The sequence below is a fragment of the Parambassis ranga genome, chromosome 21, assembly GCF_900634625.1.
Source record: "Parambassis ranga chromosome 21, fParRan2.1, whole genome shotgun sequence".
NCBI classification, from domain to species: Eukaryota; Metazoa; Chordata; class Actinopteri; family Ambassidae; genus Parambassis; species Parambassis ranga.
Window position 1 is genome coordinate 14,096,441 of NC_041041.1, and position 13,686 is coordinate 14,110,126.

Below are 13,686 nucleotides of genomic sequence, written 5' to 3' on the forward strand. Positions count from 1 at the left end.
GAGCTGTGTTGACCCATGTGTGTGTGTGTTTGTGTGGTGCACAAAGAATACACATCTCATTATAACACATATAACACAGTATAACACTGTAATCATAAACATAAAGTGTCTTATAGCTGCACTGTGCTGTGTTTAGATTGTGTTGATGTGACGTCGGGCTGTCAGTAGGAGGGAGACATATTTTTCCCATGACTGGTCAATGATTTCCTTTTATAGCTGTTTTAATATGACGGCTTTCCGGGGGAGTTTTTGCGCATGCATTGGTCTCACTTCCCTCAGAGCGCAAAGACAGACGGACATGGCCTGTGGAAGGAGTCAGTCTAAACATGTGAATAGATATGCATTTGTTATCTGAACAATAATACGGAGACAATAACGAGACGGTGTAAAACAGGACAGGAAGGACGTCCACTGATCAAACATGAAGCTTCTACTGGGAACGTTAATGGTGTTAATGGTGTCAGGTAAGCCCCCAGCTCAGCTTTCTTCAAAAATGTTTTTCTTTCCCTGAAAGAAAAATCAAATGATTTTCTGGGCTTGTGGAAGAAGTACTACTTATTGCAACAAAAGAAGTCTTCCTGCTTGTGCACTCAAGTTATTATCTTGTGTAAATGCCATGTAAACTTTGTACGGCTCCTGCACTCCTGCCAGCACCTCCTTTCATCTATATTATTGCATTATACTTAAAAGGTGCTTTATCAAAGTCTATTCACATTTACGATGTATTAAGGTGTGCAAAGGGTTGGTTGAACCCTTGTTCATGAAAACTGATAAATCAAAGTGTGTCAACATAATTAAAGGCACAGTTCAACCTAAAAACAACATATAATCATCATGTCCCTGTGATTTGCAGCTCTGTTTATCTGTTTCTGTCCTGTTTTGTGTGAGATGCATGAAGGGATATGGAAGTAATTGTTGCTGCGAAATGAGCAGTTGAATTTCCTTTTGACTGCGCAGGTTAAGATTTCTGGGAAAACAGAGCTCCATAGATTACCTGTCTTTGTTTTTTGTTTTTTCTTTTCTTTGTTTGTGCGGTCTAGTTTTATTACAGTAGGTAAGGCAGACATCGCTGCTGAAGAAGTCTCCAAAACTCTATAACTCACACCACAACAAATGGTTGAAGAGGCTATATAATCAGAAAAACATGAATATTTTAATTAGGGGAATTTTAGGTAGAGTCCATAATTTAACACATGTTGGAATAACAACACTCTTTTTAAACAAAACACTGATGTAATACTAATCAAACACTATACAGTCCACACACTGATTTTAAATTCAAGAATCAAGAATCTTTATTGTCACTATGCAAGGCACAGGTTTGAGTTGCTCTTACTCTGACTCTCTGGCACTGCATGCCATCAAGATGTCATCTACATCTGTTTAACAATCATCACTCATTTTCAACATAAAAGGCCTCACCATGTGTCAGAACTGAAGGTATCAGTCATCAGTTCTGTATAATAAAGGCACTGACAGATTAATAACCACAGATGCGTGATTACAAACTCTGAACACATTTGATGGTGTTAAAATGTGGCAACCTGCCAACACACCCTTAAAATCCGAAAATAAAAGTAAACAGACAAAACAAACCAAATAACCTAAGATATCAGCTCATTTCAAACATCACACGCTTTGTGACTAACTTTCAAAAATATCAATTTATATCGTATCAGTGTCAGTGTCTATTATGATGATTGTGATCGGGAGACTCTAAGACTAATCCTCACTCACGTTTTCTGCCTTAGGTGAGGACATGGAGACTGTCGAAGCCTTCTTAGGAAGAGACATCTGTCTGCCGTGCACCTGTCTGGATAGGAATTTGTCTAATGAATTTAAGTGGCAGGTACAGAAACAAAACGAAAGCCAGCTGATCTACAAACAAATCAACAAACTGGCTTCAAAGTATGGTGAAAGCTACGAAGGCAGAGTCCAGACATTTCTGGATCAGAACATCAGCGACTGCTCTATTCTCCTAAAGAACGTGACAGCGGAGGACCAGGGGACGTACAAGTGCATTTTCTATCAAGGAGATCAATACAACAACCCTGCGATGAATCTCAGGGTTTACTGTGAGTCTTTTATTTAAGTTTAGCGTTTCATCAATATTTGATCATGTGTGAATTTCCAGCAGAATCCTTTTGAACTTTAACCTGCACCTTCTCCCATCAGCACACCGCAGCGTTTTGCAGTACGCCCCCTTAATCCTGGGTAAAGGCGACAAGGTGTTCCGGTGTGATGTAAAAGGAGGCGACAGTGAGACTATGATTCAGTGGAGACAAGCTGGACAGGTTGTTGAAAGTTCCCCTTTGATTGAGATATCTACCACACGCACGCAGCATGCTCCTACTGGCCTCTTCAATTTAAAAAGCGAACTCAAGACCAAACTCAGCTGGACCCCAGAGCCTGAATGTGAAGCCATACCACACCCTGCAGTCACTGGTAACTTTATTTTGTGTTACCTGTTGTTTATGTTGTTTTCTATTATCACATCATCGTGATTGAATGATTACTTAGAGTGTCAAATATATATTTTTTTTTTATTTCCAGCAGAGCCATACAAATCAGACATCGTCAGGACACACACTTACACACTTTTGCCTCTTTTGTTTGTGGTGGTGGTTGGCTCTGTCCTGATTTTGCATTACCGATGGAAAAACACAGTGAGTATATATTTGGTACGATGCCAGGGTATTTGTAGTACCTGCATTTCTCAGAAGATTTATTATTTCTGTGTCTCCTCATCTTTAATAAGGAAGTATCAGCGAGGACATCAGAAGGTTAACCTGCCAACATCTGAGGCAAAGTGACAATGTGAAAAATTACTACCACTGAAGACGTAGTTATTCAGAAATGTGGCATGGTGCCTACAGTGACTGGTTACAGGCAGGTCACATCCTGCGTTTGTGGAATGTGGTCCTGAAAAGGACATCCATTTTGTGCTGATGTTTGCGAAGTGTTTATCTTTTACTTTCTTTGCAGCTGATTTGAGAACAGCATTTACAGACAAACAAAAAATACTTTGTCACGTTAAACAGAACAACTCCTGGCAACGTTTTGGAAGCAGAGAACAATTTAGGCTTCTTTCATGCTGCGTCTTGTGAGGTACTCATCCATCAGTGCTCAGTTTGTGTGCCACCTGCTGTAGATGGTGGTCAGCACATGTGTGGGTGTGGAGAAGCAGGCAGAAGAAATGACACAGAGACCAAGGAACATTAGAGAGAAGTCACACCGATGATCAACACTCGAACTTGTAAAATTCATAAGTCATAAATATAGTCATTCATAGTCATACATTTCATCATGTTTTCAATATCAGAGTTAAAACACTCGATAGAGCCCCACCATTTTTAGAAGTAGCAAAGAGCACATGTAGATATATCATTTATATTGTATAATTTGGCTGCACAGAAAATATCTGCAGCCACAGTTTGTCTGTGTCATCGTGTGAGTTTTGGATTGTGTAACCACAGTAGCTCAACCCAACAGTCTTCTGTGAGGTCAAGAACCAAAAAAAAATGTTTTTGTCAGTGACGCCTGACGGATTTGAATGGATCACTTTAACAGTTTTACTTCCTCATTTAAAAAGGCTGCCATGCAGACACTAAGATAAAGAGTAATATTTTGTTTGCTGACTTCAAATCAGTTCATCATCTTTGTGTCACTTCTCTTATGTCATAATCTATATTATGTGCTTCTCCAATCTGAGCTGACCGCCATCTGCCAGCTTCCTCCTCATGCAGCGCTCTAAAACGGCCTTTTCTTTAAAATAATGCTGGACCCTGGTTTTTGTACTACGATGCTATTACATAAAAACTCAGCTTTCCAAATGGTAAATGATTTACATGTTATTAACACGTAGATATTCACCATAGTGACTATATGCAATTTAATCTGATGTAGACCCTTTTCAACTACATCAGCTTGTCTTTCTTTTATTTGTTTGTTGTCATACAGGCATCACAGTTACATTCTTTGTTTATTGCTAAACAATTGATACAAATATTTTAAGAATTCTAGGTATGTTCCGATAGTGTGCTGATTACAAAGAATCTTGTATCTTCTGTTCTATGTGTGTTTTCTGTTTGTGGGGGAGGAAACAGAGGAGGAGGCCCTGTGACATTCAAGAGATGCAACACCACATAACTGTGAAATAAAACTGCTTAGCTGAAAAATGTTGCTAAGCTGGGAGGACATCTGCCAGTTACAATGACAGGTCAACTGCTGGTCTCACTTGACCTACAGGAAAACACGCCACATATGACGACAATTGGTGAGGAAGGAACAAAACTCAGCAACTGGTTAGAATAGAAACTGCCTTTAAATTACCAAACAACACTCAAACAATCTTTCTTCCAAAAGCTTTGTGTGTTAGGGAGGGTGTGCTTTTCCGCTTCGTTCCTGGTAATTAATACAGACAACTACTGTTAAAAGTGAGCTCCAGTCTAATTTAGACCATACAGTAAAACTATGTGAGGTAACAATTTGGCCACATCTTTACAATTATTACAATGACAATACATTAAACCTCTATATGTGATAACTGTTTATCATTTTGCTGTGTAGTTCTATGTTTCTATGTTCTGCAGGAGTCAACAATAAAGTTTGATACTAAAAAGCAGCATTGCTATAAACCTATGATTTCATTTCCCCTTCCCGTTCTTTTTATAATACCAATAAACAAAACATGTTACTCAGAATGATTGTGTGCATGAGTGAAAGTAAAGGTTCTCATTAGGCATAACTGAGTGTGGGTTTGCTCTTCAAACACCATAAAATTCAACCATTCCGTCTGTTTACATTCACAACATTTATCTTTTCAGCTTTTTTACTTACTCACGCAAACGTCCACACGGATGCAGCGATGCCAGTTGGTTGGTACGTCCTCCCGGCGTGTGACGTAGGAGCACACCAGGAAGTAATACTAGCTATTAACCTGCTAGCTCACAGCTAGCGAGCAGTAATGAATTTACATTTAAAAAATAGTTCATTGTGTTTTTAAACAGTCGAAAAGCTTGACATCTTATACACGGTAAGTCAGTTTATACAATGGACACGGTCTATTGCGTAAGTCTCGTCAAAGTGCGAACGATGTATGTTTGTTAGCTTGTTGCTACTGTGTAAAAAGTAGACAAGGAGAGAACGCGTAAATGATGCTTATATGAGTTGATTTGTTTTTATCTGCCAGTATGTGAGATGTGTTGATGTTCGGACTGTGCTGATAAGTGACCGTCATCATCATCCCACAGTAGTTAAATGGTTAAATGCGAACATGATGGGAGGCTTAACCTTAGTGATAATAGAGACGCTGCTACATTAACACATAGATATAAGATAATATCTTTGTCACAGATGCATTTGTAATTAAATCTTTGCACTTACGTCCGGTCACGTACAACTGATGTAGGCAAAATGTTACAGCACAGTTGTTATTGCTCTCCAGCACTCTGAAGTCCACCATTTAGATTAAATACATTTTCATAGCATTTTTCATTCATGAATTAATAGAACAAGTTTCAGATGACATGTGAGTGTGTCTACCTATTTGTATTAGTGTAGTAACTGATGCCGTTCTGTTTTGGATTTATCCTCAGGCTCAAAAGCAATCTACAATGGGTCAGCGAAGAAAAGTGGCAGCAGTAAATACCCATCCATCTCAGAGAGACATTGGAGCTTCAACAGATGCTCCCAGGGTCCACAACAGGAAGCACAACATCTGCATGGTGTCTGACTTTTTCTATCCAAATATGGGAGGAGTAGAAAGTCACATTTACCAGCTATCCCAGTGTCTGATTGAAAAGGGACACAAAGTTGTAGTTGTCACTCACGCCTATGACAAGAGGAAGGGTGTCAGGTACCTGACCAATGGACTGAAGGTCTACTACCTGCCCTTGCAGGTGATGTACAACCAGTCTACAGCCACAACGTGTTTCCACAGTCTACCACTGCTGCGCTGTGTGTTTGTCAGGGAGCATATCACTGTGGTGCACGCACACAGCTCATTCTCTGCAATGGCACATGATGCACTGTTCCACGCGAAGACCATGGGTCTCAACACAGTACGTGGCTCTAAAATCATTTGATGTGTGTAGCATTATTCTGCAGGTACTTTGCTGACGTAAACCTAAAGATCACTTTGATTTACAGGTGTTTACTGACCACTCACTCTTTGGCTTTGCTGATGTCAGCTCTGTGCTGACCAACAAGCTTTTGACAGTGTCACTGTGTGATACCAACCACATTGTGTGTGTATCATACACGAGTAAGGAGAACACAGTGCTCCGTGCTGCCCTTAACCCAGAGATAGTGTCAGTAATTCCCAATGCCGTTGACCCCACAGACTTCACACCAGATCCCTCCCAGCGCCAAGACGGCAGGATCACAATTGTTGTCATCAGCCGTCTTGTCTACCGCAAAGGTACGGTGAAGCTGTTGTTCCAGATTCCTGGAACAACAGCCTTTCTACTGTAGGCTGTACTTCTTGTAAACAAGAAGCCGTATTTAATAAAATGCTGCTGTCTCTGTTTGTCATCATTTTGGCACTAGTCATGCTTCAGTTACAGGGCTTCTTTTACATTTTGATCTGTGCACCATAAAAGATATATTATATATACAATATGAGTGATATTAAGTTTTGTCATTTTGCATGCCACCAACGAAAGCAAAGATAACAGATTTTATTTTAGGGCAGATGTTGATGTTGAGTGTTTATTAACGCTCAAAAAGAAGTTGTATCTAAATATCTAAAAAACCCTGTTTCCCTCCTTTGTTCAGGAATTGATCTTCTCGGGGGCATAATCCCAGAGCTCTGCCTCAAACATCCTGATCTACATTTCTTAATTGGTGGTGAGGGACCAAAGAGAATTGTTTTAGAAGAAGTGAGAGAAAAATACCAACTGCATGACAGGTACTGCTGGGTGATTGAGTTTACTAAATAGGCCACACTTACACTCTTACAGGTCAGAGTCCCTGTTATAACATGTCTTGTTAAATGTTTTCGCTGTACAGCAACAGTCTGGCATGTACTGTCAAACACTCTGTGTGTTTGTGTGTATGTGTTAAGCATTATTACTGCATATGTGGTCAATGTCTGTTAATTGGATCCCTGCAGGGTCCGTCTTCTGGGGGCTCTGGAGCATAAAGATGTGCGTGGTGTTTTGGTTCAGGGTCATATTTTCTTGAACACATCACTGACTGAAGCGTTCTGTATGGCCATTGTAGAGGGAGCCAGCTGCGGCCTGCAGGTTTGTTATATTTATACACTAGGTTAAGTATTTAACCTAATCTCTCCACCCTGCAGTGTGATTTCATATTTCTGTGCAATTAAAGGCAACAGTCAACCCTTTACATGCTAGCTGCAGTTAGTAGATGAATCCTTACAGTGCAGAATACTGCAAATGTAAGAAAAAAGGCCACCACACCTTTGTATTCTTTGGATTGCTGCTCAGTGTAGCAAAGCCGCTCTGCAGCTTTTCTGTCCTGGGAGGCTTCAAGGTAATTTCAAGGTAATGTTGCTGTTATATGAGAAGTCATTTAAGTGACATGATAATGAGTTGATTGATTAGTCAAAAATCTGTAGTTGTTCCCACAGCTCTCTTAAACAGAGATGGTCAATCTTATCTTTCATAAACAAACTGGCTTGTTTTTCTACTTTATTTTCACAATTTTTTTTGTATTGTTCCAAAAACTATTTTCAATCAATCATATCAAATGATAGTACAAATGTACTGTTGTCCCTAAAGAACAGAAGGTCAAGATCAGTGTAAACTTCATTATCCCAACAGTCCTTTAAAACAAAGTAAAACAGAGACAACAGTGTCTGTCAAACAAACGCTGAATAAACATTGTGTATGTGCTTAATCTTCAAATTTCTGCGAACAGGTCTCTTGCAGGCTATTCAATGGAAGAGATCTGACACGATACAGCTGCACATGCATTTTCTTGTTACAGATTTGCCATGGGTATATGCATGTAGGTGGCTGCTTGTTTATTATCATAGCATTGCTTAAAAAATACAAAATGGGAGAAGCCAGATTTGTTTGTGGATCTACACAAATAAGGATTAATAATAAAATTGAAAATTACTAATAACAGGTGTAAAGCAGACACAGACATAGCAGACACACCTTGCATGTTAGAGATGAAACGGACTTGACATATTTAGACAAGTCGTCAAGTAGCTAAGTAAACCATGAAAATCATTCTGTCTTTTTTTTTTTTTTTTTCTAAGGTGGTTAGCACTCGTGTGGGGGGCATTCCTGAGGTCTTACCCGAAGACTTGATCACCCTGTGTGAACCCAGTGTACGGTCACTCTGTGCCGGCCTGGAAACAGTCATCGCCCAGCATCGCTCTGGCTCCGTCCCCTCCCCCTCCTCTATCCATGCACGTGTCAGAAACCTCTACACCTGGAGAAACGTAGCAGAGAGGACTGAAAAGGTAGATCACCACTCAAACCTGCTCTGGGTCATGCCCATGTAATGAATGAGATATTTTACATCTACAATACTACAATACTAAAAGGGTCAGTGTGCCATCCATAAAGATACATCATAATAATTAAATGGCATGGCACAAATTTATTACAAAAAAAACTAAAAATGTTTTTCTAGTGCTATGGACTATCATTCATATTTTGTTCATACACTTGTTTTGTGATTTTTCTTTATAACAACCCTACAATACTATACAATAGAATACTACAACCCTGTAACCTGCTGTTATGTTTTTGGTTTCCAAAGCATGATACTCTTGGGCTGTTGCCCTAACACACTTTATTAATCTCCAACACGCCATCCTAAATTTAGTCCAAAATGTTCTCATGCTGATTGCTTTGCTGATTGAGTTGTTGATGAAACCACAAGTCCCCTTGAAGCAGAAAGCTCTGCTGTCAGTTCAAACAATGTAGGATAGGGGTGTGAGTCTGATTTTCTTTGAGGTTACTCATGTCATCAGGCTGGCGGCTTACCAAAAAGAAACATGTTGTCTGTAGTTCAATTAGGTAAACCGTTTTTTGCAGTTTGCAAATGTTCTACATGCAGTTACATGTAGCTGAGGCTATGATGTTCTGTAACCACTTGTTGTGTTCTTCCTGGTCAGGTGTATGACAGAGTGGCTAGAGAGGAGGTCCTTCCCTTGGACAGACGGTTACGGAGGCTGAGGGCTCACTGTGGCCCAGTAGCTGGCTCCATCTTTGCATTTATAGCCGTGTTGGACTTCCTCTTCCTCGTGCTTCTGCAGTGGTTGGTGCCGGATCAGGTCATGGACATCGCTGTAGATGCCACAGGCCCTTTGGGTCTTTGGAGGCGGGAAGCAACCAGCAAAAGGGAAGGGTACTCCAAACAACAAGAAACACAGTAATCACTGCTGGATGTGCTCGTGGTAACCCACATAATGTTTACATTAACTCACTGACAGGGACCCTGTATGAAAGAATTTTATCGTAACATGAGAGTTTTTATTTTAACTGAAACCTGTGGGAGACTTTGTATGCACTTTTTCATTTGTTTATCACTGTGTGGTGTACATTCCACTGAACAGAAGGATTAAAGGGCTGGTTAACGCATCATTCAGCAACAGTATTTCACTTTTGGGTAATGCTAACGTTTGCTGAGAGATTTGTCTGAGATTTTATGAATGTTACTGCTTTACCATTTTACATAGTTCCCATTTAAATAAAACTTTTTTTCAGATGATAAATTGTGAAAATAAAGTGAACTTGCCAGTGTTTAACCTTGATGCCTTGAAAGATAACATCTTAGAGTTAGTTTTTTCAAATAGGTTTTCTTGAAAGAGAGCCAGACAGAGAGAGAGAGAGAGAGAGTGTGTGTGTGTTCTGCCATACAGAACACACACACAGTATCTGTGAAACAGGAGGTGGGATGAGATCACTTTTTAAAACAAACATGAGGGATGAGGGATTTGCATGGCATGGTGGTTTTAACATCACAGCAACCCTGCAGACATTTTGCTATATGAGTTTTAAGGAGTGTAGAAACTGAATAGAAATTTGTACATGTGTGATTCACTCACACAGATCTCTACAGTTTGAGAAACTAGCCTGTGTGTGTTCCCCTAACTTGTAACTGCTTGCATAATTTTAAGGGTTTTGTTCCAGGTGTATCAACTCATTCCCACCACCATTGTTATGCACACACTATAGACTGCATGTATGGACCGGGACGAGGGTGGGTGGGAGGTGACATTGTGGGGGAGGTGGCTGAGGACCCAGATAAGAGGGGGAGGAAGGCATGGCTTTAAGTTTGTTTACCCAACTCAATTGAAGAAGGAATCTGCTTTTGTTTCATTTTCATCATGGCTGCTGTTCAAACTGAGGTTTCACTGTGGTCACAACCTTTGCAGAGGTCTTTGTTCATCTATGGGGGGCTGGCGTGCAACTCACTGATGGCTGGTAAGTTTATTATTTGTTGGTTGTTTGGGTCAGTTGTGTTATGAGGGAAACTTAAAAGAGTTAAACGCTCTAGTAGCTGTAGTTTCTCTTTGTTTTCATCAATAGTTTTTTGATATAGTCTAATATACAAATCTTTTACAATCTGATGTGAGGCTGATGTAAAATGATCCATCTGTTCTGCTGTATAGTAAGTGTGATGTTTGGGGATTAGGTGACTGCGAAAACCAGAAAATCCTGTACTAAAGTGGCTTGACTGAACAATGGAAAGAGAGCCAGATCCCTCGGCCTTGGTGGTGTATCAGTGTGTTTTTAAAAATGGAGGGTTTGTTTCTTTTTTCTCTGTGTGTCTCAGACTCCTGGTCAGACAGAACCCCTCTTCATGAAGCGGCCTACCAGGGCAGGCTGCTCCTCCTGAGGACTCTTGTCACTCAGGTGATGTGGCCCATTTATAAACTTTTACATTATGTATACATAGTACAAACATGGAGGAAACTGACTATTATCCTCTCTCATCACAACGCAGGGCGTCCATGTTGACACACTCACTATGGACAGAGTGTCCCCGCTGCACGAGGCTTGTCTTGGTGGTCATTACAGTTGTGCCAAGTTCCTGCTGGACAATGGAGCAAATGTAAATACACGATCAATCGATTTATTTATCTTTTTATTATAAGAACACACATGTGTTAGATATTTTTTGCATCAAAGGTGATTGTTGACTTTGAAGAAACATTTAAACAATGTGTGGTTCAACTAGCCAGTCAGCCTTTGCTGCATAGCCTCACATCATTGGAATGTGCATTTAAATAATTTCACAGTTTAGCACTGTGTATATGTGACAAGACAGTTCAGTTGACGTGCTTTTAGGATTTATCTTTGGGGAGGAAAAAGGAAGGAAACAAAGGCCCTTTGTATGATGTTTCTTTCTGTGTCCCTCCACAGCCCAACACAGTATCAACAGATGGCGCTACTCCTCTCTTCAACTCGTGCAGCAGTGGGAGTGCTGCTTGTGTCAGGCTTATTTTGCAGCACCCTGCCACTCTGCACACCACCTACCACTTGGCATCACCCATCCATGTGGCTGCAAAGAAAAGTATGTGTGTGTGTGTGTGTGTGTGTGTGTAAAAACAGAGGAGTTTAAAGGATGATGTGTCTCAGCACAGCTTTTGATGCAGTGTTGTTTCTTCACCAGATCACAGAGAGTGTCTGGAGCTGCTGCTGTCCAGTGGAGCTCACATTGACATGGAGCTGCCTGTGGTGGGGACACCACTTTATTCTGCCTGCTTGGCCGGGGCTACAGCCTGTGTAGAGTTGCTGCTGCATTCAGGTAACAAGCTGTTAGAAAACATCAGAAACAGTCACAGAGAAATGCAGAGTTTATGAAGTTTCACTTCCAGTCTGACATGTTCTTCTAATGCTGAATATCAATAACATAATATTATGTATTAAGTTGACTTCATATTAACTACCTTTAGATACATTAAACATTAAGTTAGGTCTTCACAAATCTTAAAGCACATACAGTGTCAGCAGGACTGTCTTTTCTGTTGTTTTTGTTGGTTTCATTTTTGTGATATTTCTGCACATGTAGGGGCAGATGTTCGATTAGGATGTGGTCAGGACAGTCCTCTACATGCTGCAGTTCGGGGTGGAGAAGCCACTGTGGTGGACCTCCTGCTGGATTTTGGCGCTGATGGCTGCTGCAGAAATGCAGAGGGGAAGACTCCCTTAGACCTGTCCACACAGAACAGTGCAGTGAGATTTACTCTACAAAACAGAGGTGCGTTGTAAAGCCTAACACATGCACTACCAGTTTCAGAAACAGTACTGATGTATTTGGTGCTCTGGAAGCTTTAACAGCTGTGTGCTCTGCTCAGGTCCCTGCTCTTTGTCTCAGCTGTGTCGTTTCTGTGTTCGCCGAAGTCTTGGGAGGAGTCGTCTGCACAGAGCGTCCACCCTCTCACTCCCTCACAGCATCAAGAACTTCATCCTTTACCAGTGAGATGTCTTCTCTCTCTGCTGGTTCATCCTTCACATTTTAGCTTTAAGGGGAAATGGCATCAACACCTAAAGAATGGGAATAAACATTCCTCTGTGTTGCTTTCAAACTGGGATAATTAGCAGCTCCAAGTGATGTTTGGGGTGTTACACTGTCTGGTTAACGGGCCTCTATTTAACATTATGTTATAACTGTTATTAAACAGGCACAGACACATTTAAGTCTTGAGCCCCTTTCAGACATGTGAGTCTGCAATTTTCTTTCAATTTGTGTAAGATTAGATCTGAGTGACTTTCTTCCACATTTGTGTCTGCATGGTGTATTCCTGTCTCTCTCTCTCTCTCTCTCTCTCTCTGTGTCCTCATTTCCCCCTCTGCTCGTGAATGCAGACCATCCCTTTCATTAAAGTCTCTGTCCATGTCAGAAAAGCCAAAAGCCCCAGCAGGTTTTTAGAAGTCTGTTGATGACTGGACATCTTTCTTAGCTGTAATGTTGTGTGCATACCCAGTAATGTGACTGCATGTCATTCAGAGATGAAAGTGATGTATAAATGGTACAAAGTCAAATAGAATTGCTGTGGCAGCTTTTATACAAGAGTCACCAGTTCTGACATGAGGCCAACTTGTTCAGATTACAGATATTTGATGTCTGTGTCACAAGCTGCCCCATCACCAGGAAAGTAAAGGGTTCTAACAACAACAACAACAAAAAACAGAATCTATTTCTTCCAAATATACACTGACACTAGCTAGTAAACCTGTGTAATATTTACAGTTAATAACAGAGCATTATGCTAATACAATGTTAATACCTGCAGTGTACCATTGAATTATGTGGAAAAAAGTTATAGCTCCACTGTGTCTTCACTGGGGCTGAAGATATGAGTCTGAATATAGACCTGATGTTTCACACTGTCTGTGATTATGTATAGACAGCAGGTTGTAAAGAGGAAAAATCCATTGAATACTGGTTTGTGCAATTTTAAGCTAAAAATGTTTTTTTACTGAATCTTTGGTGACTGATTGGTTGAGAATGTGGAAACTTGACAACTATTATGAAGAGAAAACAAATCTTTGAAGGATTTTGTAAATAAAAGATTGATCTGAAGGACAGTTGTGTGTTTACGTTTGTGTGCTGTCAGAAAAGTAAAGGTTTTGTTTGCCTAAGGAAAAGCAGAAAATATGGATTTCAGGAAAACAGCAAGTGTAAAGAATCTAAGGAACTGAGGGATAAAGTGCGTTTTGCTCAAGGGGAACTAATTTCCTACATTCAAAT

General features: G+C 40.4%; 3 protein-coding genes across 4 annotated transcripts; all 3 read left to right on the top strand.

Annotated features, from left to right (window-relative positions):
- The first annotated feature begins 282 nt into the window (after positions 1-282).
- Positions 283-4,641, top strand: LOC114426909 (butyrophilin subfamily 2 member A2). Of its 2 annotated transcripts, none has more exons than XM_028394591.1 (5): positions 283-464; positions 1,752-2,075; positions 2,176-2,445; positions 2,554-2,666; positions 2,759-4,641. In XM_028394591.1, the coding sequence occupies exons 1-5, from the start codon at positions 422-424 to the stop codon at positions 2,786-2,788; spliced, it is 780 nt and encodes a 259-aa protein (XP_028250392.1). In that variant the 5' UTR covers positions 283-421; the 3' UTR covers positions 2,789-4,641. The 2 variants fall into 2 exon arrangements, with proteins under 2 accessions (XP_028250392.1, XP_028250393.1); XM_028394592.1 differs by having other exon boundaries at positions 2,557-2,666.
- Positions 4,642-4,903: 262 nt separating this feature from the next.
- Positions 4,904-10,215, top strand: piga (phosphatidylinositol glycan anchor biosynthesis, class A). Its single transcript, XM_028394134.1, has 7 exons — positions 4,904-5,035; positions 5,598-6,062; positions 6,151-6,421; positions 6,778-6,910; positions 7,115-7,247; positions 8,234-8,440; positions 9,101-10,215. Exons 2-7 carry the CDS (start codon positions 5,616-5,618, stop codon positions 9,359-9,361), a joined length of 1,452 nt encoding a protein of 483 aa, XP_028249935.1. The 5' UTR covers positions 4,904-5,035; positions 5,598-5,615; the 3' UTR covers positions 9,362-10,215.
- asb11 (ankyrin repeat and SOCS box containing 11) lies at positions 10,215-13,465 on the top strand. The gene is made up of 7 exons (XM_028394135.1): positions 10,215-10,412; positions 10,765-10,844; positions 10,936-11,043; positions 11,355-11,505; positions 11,605-11,739; positions 12,004-12,192; positions 12,290-13,465. Exons 1-7 carry the CDS (start codon positions 10,316-10,318, stop codon positions 12,412-12,414), a joined length of 885 nt encoding a protein of 294 aa, XP_028249936.1. The 5' UTR covers positions 10,215-10,315; the 3' UTR covers positions 12,415-13,465.
- Positions 13,466-13,686: the final 221 nt, after the last annotated feature.

What these genes read in the sequence shown, in the direction of transcription:
- asb11 (XM_028394135.1), top strand. Translation starts at nt 10,316, where the DNA reads ATGGCTGCTGTTCAAACTGAGGTTTCACTGTGGTCACAACCTTTGCAG. An exon ending in GTGCAACTCACTGATGGCTG is followed by an intron (nt 10,413 to 10,764) that starts GTAAGTTTATTA and finishes TGTGTGTCTCAG; the next exon opens with ACTCCTGGTCAGACAGAACC. An exon ending in ATTTACTCTACAAAACAGAG is followed by an intron (nt 12,193 to 12,289) that starts GTGCGTTGTAAA and finishes TGCTCTGCTCAG; the next exon opens with GTCCCTGCTCTTTGTCTCAG.
- piga (XM_028394134.1), top strand. Translation starts at nt 5,616, where the DNA reads ATGGGTCAGCGAAGAAAAGTGGCAGCAGTAAATACCCATCCATCTCAG. An exon ending in AGACCATGGGTCTCAACACA is followed by an intron (nt 6,063 to 6,150) that starts GTACGTGGCTCT and finishes TTTGATTTACAG; the next exon opens with GTGTTTACTGACCACTCACT. An exon ending in CCGTCTTGTCTACCGCAAAG is followed by an intron (nt 6,422 to 6,777) that starts GTACGGTGAAGC and finishes TCCTTTGTTCAG; the next exon opens with GAATTGATCTTCTCGGGGGC.
- LOC114426909 (XM_028394591.1), top strand. Translation starts at nt 422, where the DNA reads ATGAAGCTTCTACTGGGAACGTTAATGGTGTTAATGGTGTCAG. An exon ending in AATGGTGTTAATGGTGTCAG is followed by an intron (nt 465 to 1,751) that starts GTAAGCCCCCAG and finishes TTTCTGCCTTAG; the next exon opens with GTGAGGACATGGAGACTGTC. An exon ending in GATGAATCTCAGGGTTTACT is followed by an intron (nt 2,076 to 2,175) that starts GTGAGTCTTTTA and finishes TTCTCCCATCAG; the next exon opens with CACACCGCAGCGTTTTGCAG.